An 18,912-nucleotide genomic window follows, 5' to 3' on the forward strand; every position below is an offset into this window, starting at 1 on the left:
CACTGCGACAATTTTCTGCGCCTAGGTTTCTTGGGTAATTGTGAAATGAGAAACGGGGGGCACACAGCTCATCCGCGGTGCTATTACGCGAAGGAATCGAGGCATCATTCTGCAGAGCGTGGGATGTGTGTCAGTCCCACGACATTAGCACGTCCCAGCTGAACGGAAGAGACCTCTTGTTAGACATGCATGCCGCCATGCAAGAGTCTCGCTTCAAGGTAGCACCCAGTGCTGGGATGAGGTGTGGCATTGGGACCATGGTACGTACGAGATCTTCGCTCTCTGGTCTTCTGTTCACACAGGGCACCGTAGGATCCATGTTCTCATGGTCGCCTCGTGGTGGGAGATCGATGTTCGAGCCCAACCTCTGCGTACGGCTGATCCATTAGCAGCTCTATCGCGCCCGCTAAGAACGGCCAGGCATAACGAAAGTAAAAGCATCTCGAGACTGGGCGTCGTCAATCATGACGGAAGTGGTCCAGAACGCAATAGATCGTCCTGATTCCTCATCGCAAGGTCATTGAAGTAAGAGGCTGACCGACTCGTCCGTCAGCCAGAGGCAGATGGAAAGAATCGCGACTTTCTTCCATCACCACTCGGGTGGCAATGTTCCGGTGAAGCGGATTCCCCCTAGGCCGCCCTTGCATATCCCGTCTCGATGCAGGGCTTCGGCCGGGATATCATATTGCTGCTGACACTGACAAGGGTATGGCGAGAATCACATTGCAGGATTGGGATGGCCAGGCCTGGAGGAGGCCTCGTAGAAGCAGACTGTTGGTCGCGACATTAACTGTGGAGTTGTATATACCTGTGTGAGTCTGTTGCCAGGATCAATGGCGAAGACCTTCCGCCTTCTATCAAAACGAAAAGACGGAAGCACTGGCTGAGATTATCCCAGGCCGTGTCTCTTTTCCTGCATTGCGTAGTGATTACACAGTCCGAGACAACAACAGCGGCCACGATGAGGCATATCCATCCTTCAGCACAAACAAGTCAATGTTGGTCAAAAGATTCTGCTATCGAATCCCACCTCCATGAGCATCCTTTTGATCATGATCATTTCTCATGACAGAGATTGGTGCGCTGGCGATTTTCCGTGGTGCATGAAATGCTAAGGGAACAATAATTGCCCGAGTTCGTCATCGGCTGGCAAGATGTCGTGATCACATATTTCACCTCCAAATACAGGAGACAGGAGATTGGTGTGTTGAAACCTCAAAATTGTTATTATCAGAAATCAATTGCAGATTTGCATGGTAAAACAGCCTAGACAAACAACATCCTCCCCGTAGATCTTCCATTCTGCCCTCGAGCAAGAAGAACCACCATCGACTTGGCTGGGTCCGGAACCCCTTTCTCCTCAGGTCGACCTTCCCATGCGCTGCGTACACCGAGTTCCACCTCCCATTCTCCCTTCGTAACATCTACCTCTTCAAAGTCGTCACCGTCAATGGAAATGCCCAACCAGTGTACCACTTCTTTATCGACACCGCCTGAGATGCGTAGTTTCTTGCCATCCTTCGCATCAGTCACAGCGTTGTGACTCACAGTCAACTCAGGCGGTGACATGCCCATTTTCGTCTGTCCCTTGAGCAATTGGACAGCATCTGTTGTCAGCTCGGGCGTCCTCGGCGGCGCTTCTCGAAGTTGACCGGCTTTCTCAAAAGCATAGGCGTACCGAAACAGATTGCTGTCATCATATGCCTTGGACGCAAAGGTGAGGTTGACCGGCATGCCCGTATCAGACATCAACCCCATAGTTACGCTGACCGTCGGGATTCCCAACTGACGGATCGCGCAGTTGCCGTTCGAGTAAAGCACACCGTTGCGCCATGCGTCCACCGCCGAAGCCTCGTTGACGTCCGCATCCGCCTTCCCGACGTCGCCGTTGCACGGCCAGACGACCGTATCGAGACCGCGTCCATCAAGCCAGTCCTCAAAGTCCGCCTTACGCCTGGCCTCGAGGCCTTGGAGGGCTTTTGCAAGACCGGGTATGTCATAAGTACCGACGCGACCGCTGGTAACATGCGCAACAACGTCGGTATGCCGGACGAGTGGGTCATCCGACGCGTACTTGTCGGGGATCGATCCCGGTGGGCGAGGGAATATGGTCGCCGAGTCCACTTGGGCAAGACTGACGGCAACGTTCTTGTCTCCGTTATCGGCAAGGAAATCGTCCCAGGCGTAGGCCATCAGTTGACACATGTCGAATTCATTGTGGTGGGGAGGCGCAATGCCGTCGACAGGGCCGTCATGAGTGCTTTCTGACCCCTGGTTCTCAAAGTTCGTCACAACGGGGAAGTCTACTTCTTCCACAGTGGCTCCAAGGTCTTCGAGAATCTTCCTGGCGTTGCGCCAAAGGTCAACGACGGATTGCCGGGTGTGAACCTTCCGTGCGGCTGGGTCTGAGTCGAGTCCGCCAATGTACATCTTTGGAACGCCAACTCGTTTTCCTTCTAGCGCCTTACCGTCGGAGAGCTCTTGGTACGACTTGGGCCGGATGCTGTCGACATCTGGGAGCTGCACGTAAGGCTGCTCTCTCCAAAAGTCGCAGGACTTCTTGTCATCTTTGGCAACAATGACGTCCAGAAGAGAGAACATGTCCTCAACCGTCCGTGTATGAGGCACCACAGTGTCACAGGTAGGAAACAGTGGCCAGTTTCCTCGAATGGATATGATACCCCGTGATGGAGTGTAGGCCACCAGGCCGTTGTTCGAAGCAGGAGAGCGACCCGACGAGATCGTCTCCTCTCCCATGCCAAAGACACCGAAGCTTGCCGCTGTCGCTGTCGCGGAGCCGTTGGAAGACCCAGAAGCAAATGCAGCGGTCAAGTATTGGGCGTTGTAGGGCGACTCGGCACGACCATACACGCCGCGCTGCATGCCTCCTGCGGCCATGGGCGGCATGTTCGTCCGGCCCAAAATTACTGCGCCGGCATCCTTGAGTCTCTTGACTGTGAACGCGTCCTCACTTGCAACCAATTTCCTGAAGGCAGGCGAGCCAGCCGCTACCGTCATGCCCTGTTCCTTGTACGAGTCCTTGATGGTGCATGGGATGCCGTCCAGAGGGCCGCTTACTTGCCCCGAGGCACGTCGCTGGTCGGAGGCTTGGGCAACCTCGAAGGCATTTTCGTTGATGAGCGGGATTGCGTTGAGAAGTGTGGAACGGCGGTCATATTTCGCGATGCGGAGCAGATGCTTGGCCGTCAGCTCGACACTGTTGATGCGGCCTTGAGACAAGGCTGATTCAAGGTCGGCAATCGTGGCTTCCACAATGGAAAGTGTCTTTTGACGAGGTTAGCGGCCGTTGCCTGCGGTCACGCAACATGATGCCACGTTTCGATCAACTCACTGGAGAGGTGCTAATGGAACCCATGGCTTCTTGATGTCTGCTTTTCAGATCGACGATGCAGTGCTTGAAACGCGTACGTGCGCGTTGAGACTTTGACTGCCCGCTCAAGTTGGGCTTCGGGCGGCTATTTATGCTTCACGAATGATTCAAGGCAATTAATGATTGCTACTGATGAACATCATTCTGTTTCTTTGAAATTATTCAGCCTGAAGGGCCAAGATGGTGGAAATTATCAACTATTAATTCATAACAATTCTGATGATTTAACAGCTGCAGAACGTGGCAGTGGAGGTTCAAACCTACAATTTAGCAGCTGCTAATTGATGTTGTGATGTCAATCAGTGTTCTTTCTGCCCCCCGTCTTCCGTTCCGTTGGTAAGATAAGCTAGCAACTTTAGATTTGACAAACTTCGAGCGAAGCCCAACTCTGGCTAACAGCAGACAGGGGTTCAAGGTATATCATCAAAGGGAGATCCTCTGCCTCGTCGACCAAAGAAGGCTCATGTTTCCATCCACATTGTTTCGCCGCTCTATCTCTCATCAGTCTACACGATGCGAAATGCTATTGATTATGAGGACGTGCCAGGAACGGTTCGTCTTGTCGACGTGGCCGGGAATGCCTCTTCGGAACTACACGATGCATCACACAACGACATCGTCCTCGTGCCCCGTCCTAGCTCTGATCCAGCCGACCCACTGAACTGGACGCATCGCCGCAAACTCCTCGCCGTCAGCATGGCATATCTCTACGTCCTCGGCACCGGCATCGCAACTTCGCTCCAGTATTCCGTCCTCGCCGACATCACAAAAGACACCGGCATCTCCACCGCGAACTTGGTTCAAGGAACTGGTGTGATGTTTTTGTTCTTCGGATGGGCTTGTTTGATATGGCAACCTATCAGTCTTATCTACGGGCGTCGTGGCGTGTACCTCATCACGATGCTCCTCACCGTACCCATGATGGAGTGGACCGCTTATTCAACATCAGCCGGGGAATGGTTTGCACACCGCGTCTTGATTGGCATCATCGTCTCGCCGATTGAGTCATTGTGTGAGGTTACGGTGTTTGACCTCTTCTTCGCCCACAACCGAGGGACGTATATGGGCCTATACGTCTTCATCTTGTTCGGTTCCAATTTCCTCGCCCCGCTCGTTGCTGGATGGTTCAATGACGCATACGGCTGGCGATGGACGATGCATTTCGGAAGCATCATTTGCGCCGTGTGCTTTGTGATCATGTTCTTCTTCATGGAGGAGACGATCTACTTCCGAGGTCATGTCATTGACGGCCAGGAAACCGACAGCCATGGTCCAGGAAGTCACGGTTCAACGGACGCCAAACATGATGCAAGCTCAGAGAAGGAAACCCAAGATCCAACAACGTCTTCTCAAACTTCTTCAACCCAGTCGCTTTCTCCATCTCAAGATATAAACTCAGGATGGAGTAAGTATACACTCTTCAAAGCCCTCCCTGGACGGCCCAGCAATACCGATATGCTACGCATGGCCTACCGACCTATCATCATGATCTTCCGATTCCCGACTGTTGCATGGGCTGGCTTCCTCTATGGAATCAACTTAGCTTGGTACAATGTTTTGAATGGAACCGCCAGTCCTGTTCTAACGGGCAACCCCTACAACTGGTCAGCAGCACTGGTCGGCTGTGTCTATGCAGGCCCCATCATCGGAGCGGCCGTGGCCTCGCTCTGGTCTGGAAACGCAGCGGACTGGATTGCTCTCCGGCTAGCCAGACGCAACAATGGCATCCGCGAGCCTGAGCACCGCCTATGGGTCTTGACCCTGTCTGGTGTTACATCCGCAGCTGGCCTCATCACCTGGGGTGTCGGCGCCTATCACAATGTCCATTGGGTCGGGTTGATATTCGGTCTCGGCATGCTGACCTTTGGCGTTGTGACGGGCGGCTCGATCGCAGTGAGCTACAACGTTGACTGCTTCAAGGAAATTGCAGGAGAGACGACGGTGTCTATCATGCTCATCAGAAACACAATCGGGTTTGGCTTCAGCTACGCCATCACCCCTTGGTGGACCACGCAAGGGCTGCAGAACTGCTTCATCACTGCGGCCATGGTCTCGATTGCGTGTACTTTTACGTTTGTGATCATGATTATCTACGGGAAGAGGATTCGCCGCTGGTCAATTCCAGCTTATCAGAGGTACATGGCAACGACAGTGGCTTCACATGAGTGAGGCGGAAGAAGTGAAGACCGGGAATGGAGTGTCTTTGGGTTTCAGTGGAGAGGAATTTGATTTGGATGGTTTGAGGGTTATAAATGTTACACTAAGATTGGAGGAAACACCGTCTAGAATACTTTTTCCGTGTCCTTCTAACAAAGCCTGGGATGACATCAAGCGCATGCCGCCTGCAGCCATACTAGATTTCATCGCATCTGAAATGTTCCAATCCTTAATACTCCAGTTCTGACGATGCTCACGGCACACTCAAGAAGTGGCCTCTGCCAGCTCAAGAAGTCTTTCAGCAGCTTCAGCTGCAGAGGGAATGTCGTGTTCCAGATTCTTGACCAAATCCCCCAGGAAAGTGATCAACCGTTTCGCTTCAGTGCGATACACCCCATGTTCGTATCTGGAGGCATTGCGAAGCATATGGCCCACCCCGAGAAGCTGATGCACAATCTGGATGCTTGCAACTTTGAACATGATGAGCGGGGCTTTGATCACCTCTTCTAGGAAGCTGTTGGCGAGAGTCATAACCTCTTGAGCGGGTGCTTGGCAGTAGAGAAGGGCCATGATGTTGACAAGCGTCTCTGTGCAAGTGATCTGGACTGACATGTACTTGCAGCGGTTGCTCTGGAATTCTCCATCTGCTTCAGTCAAGCCCAGGAGTATGCGAGCCTTATTGGCCTTGAGCTGGGCTAGGCTGTTGAGCAGGGTTGTTGGGGCGGGCTTATCGTAGAGGACGGCCAACACTGCCTTGCGGTTCTTACAGCCATGCAAGCTGAAGATTGCATACTCCAGCAGCCGAAATAGGTCCGTGATGTAATCCCATCCAGCAGTCCAGGCTTGTGTTTCCGGGTCCATAGCCGGAGTGATGCGAGGATAGAGAACTGATACTTGCGATTCCGGCATCCGCACGACGTGTCCGAGGACACATGCCGAATGGACCTCCAGGCGATAGGCACACCAAAAGAGGCGTCGGCGATCGTCAACTTCGAATGTCGTGATGTCATCGGGCCAGCGACTTTCATCATGAAAACCATGTTGTGCAACTGAGGCGTGATAGAGGCCCAGATACCGGTGAAGGTCGCTGTGGTTTCCGTGACGCAGAGAGTAGACAGCCAACAGCCCGAAGGACCGCAGATAGTCCAGGTTCTGCGATTGGGGGATATGAACTGGAATATTGGACACAGCTTCCGTGAAGTAGAGTTTGCTATCGGGGATGGAGATGCCTTGAAGCAATGTGTCGTCAAAGACTGCATTCATGGCCGCCATTTGGGAACTGACGGCGCAGAGCGACATGAGCAATGCGTACGATGGCCCATCGGTGTCGCTGATGCCGTTTTCCCAGCGCACCTCAAGATCCTTTTCGGAGAGGAACGGAAAGCTGCCATGATTAGCACCCGCATAATGACCTGCAGACTGCAAGACAAAACTTACTAGCATTGATACATCGTATCGCGGTAGATTCGAATCAGTCGGCGAATGGCGTAGAATGATTTGAACCCACCAATGGGTCCTTCTCCACCGTGGTCCTGCATCGCAGGAGGCTTTGGGATAGCCGGCTTTCGTCCCCTTTTTCGGATAGGCCGGCTCATTGTGCATTCGATCTCATAGTCATTACAGTTGAGGCAGCTCTCTCTTGCCTTTTTCCCCTGATCGAATCTTGCCAGTCCCGGGCGGCATCTGAGGCCTCTAGAGTGGCAGAAATCGCAGGCTTGCGAAGCCCGTTGTCTCTTCTGAGTGTGGGACATCATGAGCAGCGCGATAGAAGATCGATATCACAATCGGGAATGATTCAGTGTTTGAGAAGAAAGATGAAGATATTATCAACTGGAAAGAGTGAATCGTTAGGGGTTTCCTGTGTTTGCGAAAGTCTTCTCAAGCTATTCAGCCGCTGATAATTGCGATAGCAGGAGTTGATAAGAACTGCAGATGGGCGATGAAGTCCTTATCGCAATTATCAGCGGCTAAATTGGTTCGTGAAGAGCTGATAAGAGACATCGTCTCCATTGAAGAGGACCGTGCACCATGAACTTTGATTTCCTTCGCAAAAAGGGTCATGGGACCCCAGACGGCACCGCGCTACGTGCCCGGCAAAGTGAGGTTTCGTATGCTTCGTGGCATGCGGCGAAATCTTTTAAATACTACTATCTGTCGTCATATCTAGTATCGTTATCGTCATCGTTATTCTTGTCTTTCTCTTATTACTATCATCGATACGCATCCTTGATTGAAGTAACTTCGCCAAACTATGGATTTGTGGACGAAGGAAATACGGGCAGCCACGCAGACGTGGGAAACTAGGTGGTCTCTGGATCTAAGCTTCGCTAATATCTTTCCACCTAGTTTGAATTAAATATGACAGAATATAATACGCGCTGGTACTCTTCGTGAAGGCGTTGGGTCAGAGGTGCTGGAATATAGATATTATTGGGATCCCAAGATGGTGCCTTGGGTTTGATGCTCTAAGAGGCTTTATCCCATCTTCCATTCGATTAGCCTGCTACTTTTCCAAGCGAGTGACAAAATTGCCAGGACTGTAAAGCTCTCAAGTGGCTCGCGACATGACATGGCTGGCAATAAGATCCTGCACCGATTGGACTAGCCCATACGACAAATGGTCGCTTGCCAATTGGCAATCGCAGTCTGGGTCAGGGGCACAAACAAGATCGTCCTTATCAAGAGTTGTTAGATCTTGGCTGAGTTGTGTTCTCATCGAACGCTTACCTCCAAACAGATATCTCGGACCTTGCCGCTACGGTCAAGAATATCATCATAGTTGGGAAAAGTTCTGTTTGCCTGTATTGCTTGAGCAGCGAACATGCCGAATTGAGTTCGATTATCGGGCCGTCCTTGACTGTCGATATTGAAGGCCCGCCCAGGTGTGCGATAGGGATTCCCAACAATCACAACAGCGTTGATGGCTTTTGTTGTCTCGTGGTCCAATTTTCCGAGGGCTTCTAGAACCACTGTTGCTCCTTGGGAATATCCCAGCAGAGCGTACTTTTGATTGGGGCAGTCCTGTAGGCCACGGCGAATGGCATCGACCGTGTTCTGCACGCCGACGGAGACGTTCTGATCGAAGCTAGCGGGATAGATGATGGACTCGGTAGTGATCTCGGTGGTATTTGCGATCATGCGTTCTATGGCAATTTGAAATGACAGAGAGACACCTTGAGGCTCACCAGACGCTCGAGCATCGAGAATCTCTTGACTATGCCGTCAGCGTCTTTAGAAGCTTGATTTGATTTCCTCACTCACTATAAGGAGTGCAATTTTGAACTGGTTGGGCACTGCTGGTATTGACGCGACGTATCGCGAGAAAGCTTGGATCACCGCAGCGACAGGAGCCCTGGGCGCGAGCCAAACTCGCAATGCTCAAGACGACAGCGGCGATAAAAGCAAATAAAGTTGCTAAACGGAGCATTTTGAAAAAGTCAGCAGCAACAAAATCAACTGTCAAAGAAGATCTTTGCGGTCAAAGACAACGCTTATATCCCCTTTTAAGATGTTAAATACTTCACACCGCCACATCTTTACGATATACGGCTGGGCATTTCCAAATCTACGGGTTCAAATTAGGATAGCCGGCGGGATACGCGTATAAAGCCCAGAGATATTTGGGGCTATACGAGGAACAGTCCATATTCAAGCTTGCATAATTGTTGAAAGGTCAGCTATGGAACGACGGACTGGAATTCAAAAACTGATTGACAAATGAAAACAAACTACCGAGTCTAGCTTTCAGTTGAGACTATGATTCAAGCTCCCCCATTGGAGAGATTCCGGCGCTCTCTCAAATCTCCGTGTTGCCAAGAGATGAAATCATAATAACCGTAGGTACCCTGGTTCCTCTTCTTCGTGAGTCCCAAGACTTGTCTCTTGGATGCCACCCTCGTGGATAACATGTCGCCGACGAAGTTAGTGACTTGCTTAGTGGCGTACGCCGCACCTCTGACTGGGGCAGTGACTGCGGTGCCAACGGCCTTGGTGACGCGTCCGATGCGCGCAAAGGTGCGTCCGAAAAAGCCGGGGTGAGGCTTGTTGGCGTCCTTCTCAGACTTCGAGTTCGCACTCTTAGCGCGTCTCTTTTTCTCCATCTCAACCTCATCCTTCGTCGTCCTAATATAAAGACGCTCCCACATGCCGATCTGCTCCTCGTGGAGGGTCATGTTGCGCTTTGTGTTGACCCAAACCCACCTCTCTCCATCGTCAACCTTCCTGACCTCACCTCCATTGACCATCGGGTCCATTTCTTTCCAGACCCATCTCTCCCCATGCTCATCTTTGCTCAATTCTCCTCCTGCAGGAAGTTCCTGCCAAACCCACTTTCCATGCTCATGGTTAGGCTGGCGCAGGGTTTCCCAGATCCAGCCTTCAGTGCGCTCGGGCTGGTAGAGGTCCTCCTCAAATGGCATCTGTTTTGGCACCACCATAGAGTCTTCGATAGGCATACCTCCGTGAATAGAGGACACATCGCCAGTCAGTGTCTTGTAGGTGAATCCGTAAGTCGGTCCAGGTCGTTTGGCCCACTCTGGTCGGTCTGTTGCCGCCCGACGAATTTCGAATCCATTCTCGATCGAGGTCAGTGCAGGACACGTCCATTCACTCTTGTCGGTCAGGTCGTTGCCCTTGTATACGTAGCGAATGCGAACCGATGGATGAATGAGTTCGTGAGTTTCCCCGAGCGCATCACCTTTCTGAGAAGTGTAGAGGCCAGGCGTGCGGCTTCCCTTTTGGGTGTTATATCCCATGAAGGAGTTGACAGGGGACTTCACTGCATCATACACCTTGTCAGGCACACTTGTGAATCCCCCGGGACTGGTGATGATAGCCATGCCCCATTGCCGAGGCTCGTTCTTGAAGCCCACTGATCGGAAGACGCGAACCATCTCCTCGGGAACAAACTCCACGCCGATAGATGAGAGTTGATCCGCCATCCCTAAAATAGTTAGTTTTCAGTCTCAACAACGGGACATGTTAAATACTGGAAGATGACTTACATGCAAGCGAGACCAGAGGGTTACGGTTATCCTCAGTGCCTCCACCGACATCGCTATGAGTTCCTGGAAACCAAACCTGGCGAAGATGGGTTGTCTTGTTTCCCTCGGCCTTGCCCCATAAGGTGGGCTTGAAAGTGGTTCGCCACTCATCCAATGCAAGTGCATGGAATGCATAGTCGACCCTGTCGGAGATGTTGCGGCTAGCAAAGCGCAACTAACATAATCAGTCAGCTTCTAGGAAGGTGATGTCGCGTCGCTTTTGGGTCAAAAGACTTTGAAGCAAAGGCCAAACTACTTGACTCACCTCTCTGGGGTCACGTCCAGGCCGGACGATATCAAGACGCCACGGCATCTTGGGATAACCGAGGCTACCAACCGTGTCCCAGACGCCTGAAATTGGCAATGTTAATAGCCGAAGAAACTGCATGGGGAAATGGTTCTGCCTTCTGGACATTACTCACCCACGGCCTTGACTCTTACGACTTCGGGGACCCACTTGCCGTCCTCTCCTTGCACACAGTGAATCATTCTGAACTGTTTCTTCGTCAGTCGTGGTTCCAAGGTAGTTGGCAACCTCTTGCTCCACACGCAGCGGAAATAGCACTTACGCCTTTGAGGTAATCACGATACTTGTTCACCATCTTGCGCACCTTGCCTTCCACTGACCTCTCTGTCTGCCTATTGTGTTCGTACCCTATCATCTTAAGGCGGTCGAATCGATTCTTATTCTTCTCGTAATTGGACTTCTCGACGTCCTTAATGTCCTTTCCGTCGAAATACCCAAACCTGTCAACCCACTCTTCTTTCTCATGGTCAGCCTCATCCTTGGCCGCCATCTGCCGATGCAAGTCATTGGTCAGGTTGAAGGCCTTCAGATGCTTCTTCTCGTCGTAAGCAGCGAACTTGGTCCAGTTGGGGAAGTCTTGGTAATCGTCGAAGATGGCTCCGAAGTTGCTCAGGCCAAAGCTGTTGAGAAGCCCAATGGAACACACCATTCCAGAAACGGATCGAGCAGTGAAAGCCCCACGAGAGAATCCCACGATCACAATTTCGTCGCCCGGGCTGTAGTTCTCGCAAATGAAACGATAGCAATCCTTGATGTCCTACAGATTTATGAGTCAGTCTCTGGCACCTGTGCTTAGCGGAATCTCGTTTCGCAAGATCACTTACCGTCAGGACGCCAGTGCCAAAAGCTCCGCCAATGGTCCTAGCCGCAAGAGACTCTTCTGTGCCAACTCCGCGGTGATAGTAGACAACTTGCGGCATGCCGGTGCAGCACTTTTGCGCAATCGCGGTGGAGAGCCTGCTGACATTGGTTGTGTAGCCATTTGATCCATTCCTTCATACGTCCGGCACTGTCAGTGAGGTTGTTCTTTGTGGGAGGAGCCAAGACGGCCCTTGAAATACACCAGGGGTAGCTTACGAGTCGTTCCATGTACCATCACAGCACACGATCAATCGCTTCTTGTGGGTTCCCGACTTTGTGGGATTATGAGCGCACACGTGCTCGGTAATTGGGTAGTGACAAGACATAATGGAATGATTGCTTGGAGAGTCGACCTCGTAGAATAGAATGCCACACAATTGACGGAAATCAGACTGTTAAGGGGTTTTGGAAGACGCCCTTTGACTGTTGTTATACGAGCCTACCTAGGCGTCACATGTAATTCAGCAACATCAAAAGATCAGCGACCAATCTGAAGCTTTGTCTCAGACAATCGCATAAGTTCTATCGAGCAAGATGCACTAGTTCCCCGGATGATGCGGAGGAGAGAGATCAACTACCTATCCCCATATTTCGGTTGGAGAAATTTGATCACATTAGAAATTTCATGCCATGAAATGTGTCTTTCCAAATGCGGACATATTCGTCAGGAATTCGGAATCTGATTCGGCACTTCATCCCGAGATGGCTAGTCGCTTCATGTCGAAAATGACCGGGTCGTATTCGGACCGCCCTGATTCTGAAGGAACATTCCATCGATTTGAACACGAAGGCTTGAATTCTACTTTTTGTCCTTGTCTGAAGCTTCGAAGACCGTTCGTAGAGTCTGATTGCTGCCTACGAGAGCAAGCTTCACCATTGACATCACTATCGCATTCCTAGTCCGTTTCCAAATGGACTTGTACTTCAAGCGCTGGAACGAACCTACCGACTTTTTGACCGAAAGCATCTACGTCACTATCCGCGCTTGACACCGGTCGCAAAAACGTTGCCTGTTTAAGTCAAAGGTGTGATTCATAAAGCCGGGGCAGCTGAACGCTTCGTGCTGTTGCGGGAATCTCCATGTCTCAGCCGTAAACCAAACGATGTCTCGTACGGGTCAGATATCCCAACAAAAGGCCAAGACGGCATGCAATGATCTACAGAATCTCCTCGAATGACGATATATGAATTGCTGAGAGACAACTAAGATATGTCAAAAGGGATCGACGAGAGGCTTGCGTAGTATCGGGAGCTAAAACGCTTGCGACCGTGGAATCTTTCTGTTTAATACCTCTTTCTGACTCATGTTGTTTGCTAACTCAAAGGTCTTGGAACGTGCGAAGGATGGAGTCCTTCGTCCTGGCGGCTATTTCCTCGATTTCTGCCGCCGTGCTGGTATATGCGGGAGCAAGCAGAACATGGTCCCCCAGAGTTCCATCCTTTGTACCGTTACCTGGGTAGAGGCTGATACCGAACTCATTGAGGCCGTTCAGATGCACCTTATTAGCTATATCATAGGACCGCGAGAATGGCTCTTTCGTCGCTTTATCGGACACAAATTCGATCTAGATCCATCTTAGCAGTCTTCATTTCAGGGAGTGGGAGACGTCATAACCTACCCCCCAAAAGAGGCCTCTTCCTCTGATGTTGCCCACATAAGGGTGTTCGTCAAGGTATTCATGCAGGAGTTTCTCAAGGAGAGCCCCTTGACGTCTAACGTTTTCGATCAGATTGTCCTCTCGCACGATGCGTTGCACTTCTAAAGCAGCGGCGCATCCAACAGGGTGGCCTTGATAGGTGTGTCCATGGGAGAATGCGCTGTTGAATATGTGAGTCGATGGCTCTAACGAAAACGGGGCTACCCTTACCCAGTGCCGCTTGTGAGAGAATCGGCAACTCTGTGATTCATCAACAAACCTGCGACAGGGGCATATCCACCGCCCAAGCCCTTCGCCATGGTTTGAATATCAGGCGTAACGCCTTCATGCTGCCAGGCATGCAATGTTCCGCAACGACCCATGCCAGACATAACCTCTGTATCGACGTGAGTGAAAGCAAGAGCAATCAGAGAGACGATTACTCACCGTCAAAAATCAGAAGAGCACCGTACTTATCACAGACATTCTTCATGGCCTTGAAGTACCCGGGAACGGAAGGCACACAGCCAAGAGCCTTGATTAATTAGTTAGTCTTGCAGACCTTAACGAAAAGTATGCGATGGAAGCTTACTGCACCGACGACTGGTTCAGCGACGAAAGCGCAAACAGTCTCGGGACCCATTTCCTGAAACTTGCGGTCCAACTCATCAGCTAGCTGCTCAACGTATTGCTCGACTGTCTGGCCCTCAGTCATGCCGCGATACGCATTGCATGGCGAAACTCGGCCGATATTAGGTAGAAGCATGTCTGTGAAGAGACTTCTACGTGCAACATGGCCGCCCATAGACAGTGAGCCGAGGGTTGTGCCATGGTATGAGTTTTCTCGAGCGATAAACTTGACTCTTTGTGGTTGGCCAATTTCAACGAAGTATTGACGCGCCATCTTCATCGCCGCATCCATTGCCTCCGAGCCTATGATATCACAGTCAGAGACGCTGGAACATACTTTGATTAAAAGTGCATGCGTCTTACCGGAGCACATAATATATGCCTTTGACATGAGACCATCGGTTCCTCGAATCAGTTCATCTGCCAATTCTTCCCCAATCGGGTGCCCAAAGAACATCGAGTTGCAGTACGCGAACTTGTCCAACTGCGCAATCATCGCCTTCTTAACGCGCTCATTGTTGGATCCAATGCAAGCCACCGCAGCCCCGCAGGTCGTGTCCAAAATGGTCTGGCCATTGGAGAAGGTTAGATACTTTCCGTTCGCTGAGACTACTTGTGGCGGCGCGGCTTTCAAGCTGCGATGGAGAACAGCACTCTTGTTTGAGGGCATCATCTTCGCGATCGCTGGCTGGAGCTCTGCATCGGTTGCTGCTGTCGCATTGACCGCAACCCCTGCAGACGAAGTGGTCGACATCCTTGCCACTTGAGCGCGATAGAGTCTCGCGGCCAAGGGCGACGCTTTGCCTCGCAATGACATCGTGAATATGCTTCCGGAGGTCCTGTTATACGAGATTGAGATTGTTCTGAATGGTCAAGACGTCACGTTCGTGAGATCGATGGAAGAGTGTAAGATCTGAGGCCGCAACGGTCTGAATCCTAGAGTCCGAAGCCCTTATCACGGTCAAAGCTACAACAATGCCGGCCGCTTCTTATCGGGTTAATTTACCTCTCAACGGTTCTCATCGCTACTTGCTGATCACTGACCTCCGATTCGATAAGCACGTCGGTGGCTTATCTGCAGGGCGTATCTGGCGTGTCCCACTGCGGAGTTGATGGGCGGGGTCGTCGGACTTCTTCCACGTGGGCGAGCATCCGTTCTTCGGCGTGGCAGCGCATCAGGACTTTGCTGCTGATATTCCAAAACATTCAAGGTCTCTTTTATTCTTCATATGAACACTTCAATCGTGAATTTGTTCCTGGTTTGTCTCATTCGAATGTTGTGTAAGTATTGCAAACGCAATTGGGCCCCAAAAAGAGCATTTATTTCACGTTTGTTAGAGCAACTAGCTTCGTTTCCTGTGTGTTTGCTATTGTCGTCTCCGCCATGGCTAGCATCACTGCTATCATCTACTATCATGGTCTCCAGTTTCTGTTCTTACTATATAATCATTGTTGGGAAAATGGAGTCGAAATGTACTCTCTCGAACTAGAACAGAACACCAACTACTTTGCATGAAGCATGGAAATGCTGAAACTATTTTGAAAATCACCAGTATCCCACATTTCTTCACAGATCCTTTGCTTTCTCCACGTTTCTCACGCTCGCACTGACTAGTTGATTATTGGCTGCAACATTCTCAGCTAGCTGCGACGCGGGACCGAACGCCTGAATGCGGCTGGATATGCCACCCCTGAAGTAGTGAGATGGGTAATGTTGGGTGAAGAACTGCAGAACAGCCACCGTAATCAATGAATTAGAGAGAAGGAACCCGGGCGTTGGGCAGGCTGCACCCCAGAGTATCGACGTCCCTCTCATTCCTAAGGCATCATCCACGGACCCGGCGCAAAAAGTCCAGATCCCAACGGTGCATGTAGTTGGTGCCAACAACGGACACGCCCAACGGGGGCTACTTCTAGCACCTCTTTGCGACTCGCGTGTCTTCCAGACCATCGTGTACGAGGGTCGTCATGAATGTCTTGGAAACGATGAGATGCTTCAATGGGTCGCTGATTGCGTACAAGCGGCAGCCGCCCGGGGCATTTACCTCCAGTTGGCAGTGATTAGTTTCACTTGGGAATTGGTCGAGACCGAAGCAGGTAATTCATGCTTCTGTTATCTCTTCTTGACGTCGTGAAGTTCATCTCTTTTATGCTACCAATAACAGTCCACAAATGCATGTCCGCATAACCTCGAACTACTAGTTCCTTTACACATTAGTTCCTTAATTCGCAAATCACTAGGTTCTGTTCAATTGAGTTGAAAAACAAGGCTAATAGTACATCAGACATCTTTTCTCTAGCAGACCAGCGCTGCTTTCTACCATCTGAGCGATGCTGCTGTGCCCTTCAACAGCAGCCTGTGCCCTTCACTAGGCTTGGAAGTGCTGCCACTTCTCCCTAGTTTGACGTGCCTGTTTCGTGGGGGTAATGCATGGCGACAAATAGGATCAATAGGAAGCAGGGGACTTATTTTCGTAATTCGCGAAGCACAGGGTGTGCGTAACCGAAATGGGCTCATGTTGAATCACTTTTGATTGTTTGCTTGCGGCACAGTCAGGAGTTCTTCCCGTTGGCCTCGCTACGAAAACACGTCGACGCGAAGCTGGGGCTGCCATCCTACCCCCAAGGCCAGAAGAGCCACGTCGATCCTTTCTTCCGCAGTCTGCTGTCATTGATGTAGTGTTGGTGCAGGATTTCCGCTCGCCAACCTCTAGGCGATACGAAAGGTTTTGTCCGAAAATTTCAGTCAGTAGCCCTATCACACAATGTGGCTCGCATCTCTCATCGATGAGTACAGGGCCACATAACCCTTTTCTCCCTTGTACGCTTTTGTAATTACTCTGCTATTCCCGACTGAACTACGTCGGGCCCCTCAGCCCAAAGCGCGTTCAAAATTCCATCAATACTGTAGAGCTACAATCAAAATCAAGAACACGCCCGAACCTCCAAATGGCACAATTCACAGACCCGGGGACTTCACCTGTCACGCCGCATGAACCTCTACAGACCCTTACGGCTCCTCAAACTTCAACCGATCCGCAAGTCATCGAGAACGATCATGCCGACCCAGCAGCACCTTGGAAGACTCAAGGCTGGCGCTTTTGGGCCGTCTTTCCAGGACTCCGTCTGGCTATGCTGCTGACAGGCTTGGATGCATCCATCCTCGCCACGTCGTTGCCAACCATTGTCTCTGACCTTCACGGCGGCGCACTCTACATCTGGACCATGAACGGATACTTCCTCACTACTGCCGTTGTTCAACCGTTGATGGGACAAGCCGCCGACATTTTCGGCATGAGAATTCCTATGCTCGTGGCTCTATCATTGTTCACACTCGGGAGCGGACTTTGCAGCGGATCGACTTCTTTACCTATGCTTATTGCCGCGCGCCTCATTCAGGGCTTTGGGGGAGGAGGCCTGTTTGTCATGACGGACACCATCATCGCCGATCTTACCCCTTTGCGCGATCGCATGAAATATGTGTCCATGGTCATGATATTCTTGTATTCATGTTCCCGTCTTCTTGTCTATGTTAGGACTATTACTGATTTGTTCATAGCACCCTAGGCTCCTTTCTGGGTCCCATCATCGGCGGTGCTATCGTCGACAACCCGACTTGGCGTTGGGTCTTCTACATAAACTTGCCCATTTGCGCGGTCGCCCTCCCCCTGGTCTTCCTCTTACGCGTCAATCACAAACGGGAGGGCACGGTTGCCGAACGACTTGGACGGGTAGACTACTCCGGCAACTTCATTCTCGTATGCGCTGTCGTCTCTATTCTCATCCCGTTGACATGGGGAGGCACTACCTACAGCTGGAAATCATGGCATATTCTTTTGCCCCTTCTGGTTGGCTTTACTGGGCTTGTATTGTATGGTGTACACCAGGGAAAGTTCGCCCGTGAGCCTACCATGCCTCTTCGGGTCTACAGCAACGTGTCTTGTGCTTTGGGCTACGGTATTACCTTCCTGCACGGCATCGTCCTCAGCTGGCTCAGCTTCTTTCTTCCAGTATACTTCCAAATTCTACTCGAGTCCACCCCCCTTCAGTCTGGAGTCAAACTTCTCGCCGTTGTCGTTCCTCTTGCCCCCGCTGGTATGGCCGGTGGCATCGCTATAGCCGTCACCGGTCACTACAAGATGGTCATCGTTGCCGGCTTTGTCCTCCTGTCAATAGCGGTCGGCTGCATGACCACACTGGATGCCAACTCCTCCACCGCCGTTTGGATCGTATTTCAAGTTCTCGCCGGATTGGGCGGCGGTCTCTCCCTGACTGCTACCCTGCCCGCTGTTCAGGCACCAGTGCCTGAATCAGACGTGGCCATCGCCACCGCCGCGTGGGCCTTCGCGCGGTCTTTCGGGGCTATCTGGGGTGCCGCCATCCCTTCCGCCGTCTTCAACTCTCGCTTTGACGAGCTTCTCCATCTCATCCCTGAGCCGTCAGTGCGTGAGATTCTCGCCCACGGTGGCGCATACGAGCATGCCATCCGCTTGTTCATCAAGCAGTTTGACGCTCAGCCAGTGCTCAAGGAACAGATCATCTATGTGTATACTGAGGCGCTCAAGAGAGTTTGGATCGTGTTAATTCCGTTTGCTGTTGTTCCCATTGGTCTGACTCTCTGCATAAAGGAGGTTGAGTTGAGACAAGAGCTCAAAACCAATTTCGGACTGAAGGAAACACCGCAAGCCCAAGGTTGAATAATGTCTTTCGTGAGAAATGCTTGGATTTGATTAACTGCCTTGGGTCCCTTCCAAATTTGGCGACTAAAGCTTACACTCTCTGTACTAAACTCCAACCCCTTCCTCTCTAGAATAATACCAGAAAGACGCCTGCTTTTGTCTAGCGTGAGCATGCATGACAACAATCAAAGCAATCTTTAAATCGTAC

General features: G+C 51.2%; 7 protein-coding genes across 7 annotated transcripts; 2 read left to right on the forward strand and 5 right to left on the reverse strand.

Annotated features, from left to right (window-relative positions):
- Nucleotides 1-1,266: 1,266 nt before the first annotated feature.
- gatA-1 (Glutamyl-tRNA(Gln) amidotransferase subunit A) lies at nucleotides 1,267-3,376 on the reverse strand (the record flags this gene model as incomplete). The annotated part of the gene is made up of 2 exons (XM_032037703.1): nucleotides 1,267-3,285; nucleotides 3,353-3,376. 2 exons carry the CDS (start codon nucleotides 3,374-3,376, stop codon nucleotides 1,267-1,269), a joined length of 2,043 nt encoding a protein of 680 aa, XP_031883756.1.
- A 528-nt stretch (nucleotides 3,377-3,904) lies between these two features.
- On the forward strand, nucleotides 3,905-5,560 carry CGGC5_v009961 (putative MFS-type transporter; the record flags this gene model as incomplete). The annotated part of the gene is made up of 1 exon (XM_032037701.1): nucleotides 3,905-5,560. The coding sequence occupies one exon, from the start codon at nucleotides 3,905-3,907 to the stop codon at nucleotides 5,558-5,560; it is 1,656 nt and encodes a 551-aa protein (XP_031883620.1).
- Nucleotides 5,561-5,812: 252 nt separating this feature from the next.
- CGGC5_v009962 (uncharacterized protein) lies at nucleotides 5,813-7,086 on the reverse strand (the record flags this gene model as incomplete). The annotated part of the gene is made up of 2 exons (XM_032037700.1): nucleotides 5,813-6,932; nucleotides 6,986-7,086. The coding sequence occupies 2 exons, from the start codon at nucleotides 7,084-7,086 to the stop codon at nucleotides 5,813-5,815; spliced, it is 1,221 nt and encodes a 406-aa protein (XP_031883618.1).
- A 1,010-nt stretch (nucleotides 7,087-8,096) lies between these two features.
- Nucleotides 8,097-8,975, reverse strand: CUTI-3 (Cutinase; the record flags this gene model as incomplete). The annotated part of the gene is made up of 3 exons (XM_032037699.2): nucleotides 8,097-8,222; nucleotides 8,276-8,757; nucleotides 8,810-8,975. 3 exons carry the CDS (start codon nucleotides 8,973-8,975, stop codon nucleotides 8,097-8,099), a joined length of 774 nt encoding a protein of 257 aa, XP_031883619.2.
- Nucleotides 8,976-9,309: 334 nt separating this feature from the next.
- Nucleotides 9,310-12,084, reverse strand: CGGC5_v009964 (Uncharacterized protein; the record flags this gene model as incomplete). The annotated part of the gene is made up of 7 exons (XM_032037697.2): nucleotides 9,310-10,490; nucleotides 10,552-10,765; nucleotides 10,856-10,941; nucleotides 11,013-11,085; nucleotides 11,160-11,654; nucleotides 11,722-11,890; nucleotides 11,975-12,084. The coding sequence occupies 7 exons, from the start codon at nucleotides 12,082-12,084 to the stop codon at nucleotides 9,310-9,312; spliced, it is 2,328 nt and encodes a 775-aa protein (XP_031883622.2).
- Nucleotides 12,085-13,077: 993 nt separating this feature from the next.
- CGGC5_v009965 (putative aminotransferase) lies at nucleotides 13,078-14,842 on the reverse strand (the record flags this gene model as incomplete). Its single annotated transcript, XM_032037696.2, has 6 exons — nucleotides 13,078-13,323; nucleotides 13,378-13,576; nucleotides 13,627-13,792; nucleotides 13,843-13,930; nucleotides 13,988-14,328; nucleotides 14,389-14,842. 6 exons carry the CDS (start codon nucleotides 14,840-14,842, stop codon nucleotides 13,078-13,080), a joined length of 1,494 nt encoding a protein of 497 aa, XP_031883621.2.
- Nucleotides 14,843-16,974: 2,132 nt separating this feature from the next.
- Nucleotides 16,975-18,666, forward strand: FUS6-0 (Efflux pump FUS6; the record flags this gene model as incomplete). The annotated part of the gene is made up of 3 exons (XM_032037693.1): nucleotides 16,975-17,528; nucleotides 17,585-18,604; nucleotides 18,654-18,666. 3 exons carry the CDS (start codon nucleotides 16,975-16,977, stop codon nucleotides 18,664-18,666), a joined length of 1,587 nt encoding a protein of 528 aa, XP_031883453.1.
- Between the last annotated feature and the right edge of the window lie 246 nt (nucleotides 18,667-18,912).

This window comes from Colletotrichum fructicola (assembly GCF_000319635.2).
Source record: "Colletotrichum fructicola Nara gc5 chromosome Unknown KSG_Nara_v1_contig05, whole genome shotgun sequence".
In the NCBI taxonomy this organism is placed as follows: domain Eukaryota; kingdom Fungi; phylum Ascomycota; class Sordariomycetes; order Glomerellales; family Glomerellaceae; genus Colletotrichum; species Colletotrichum fructicola.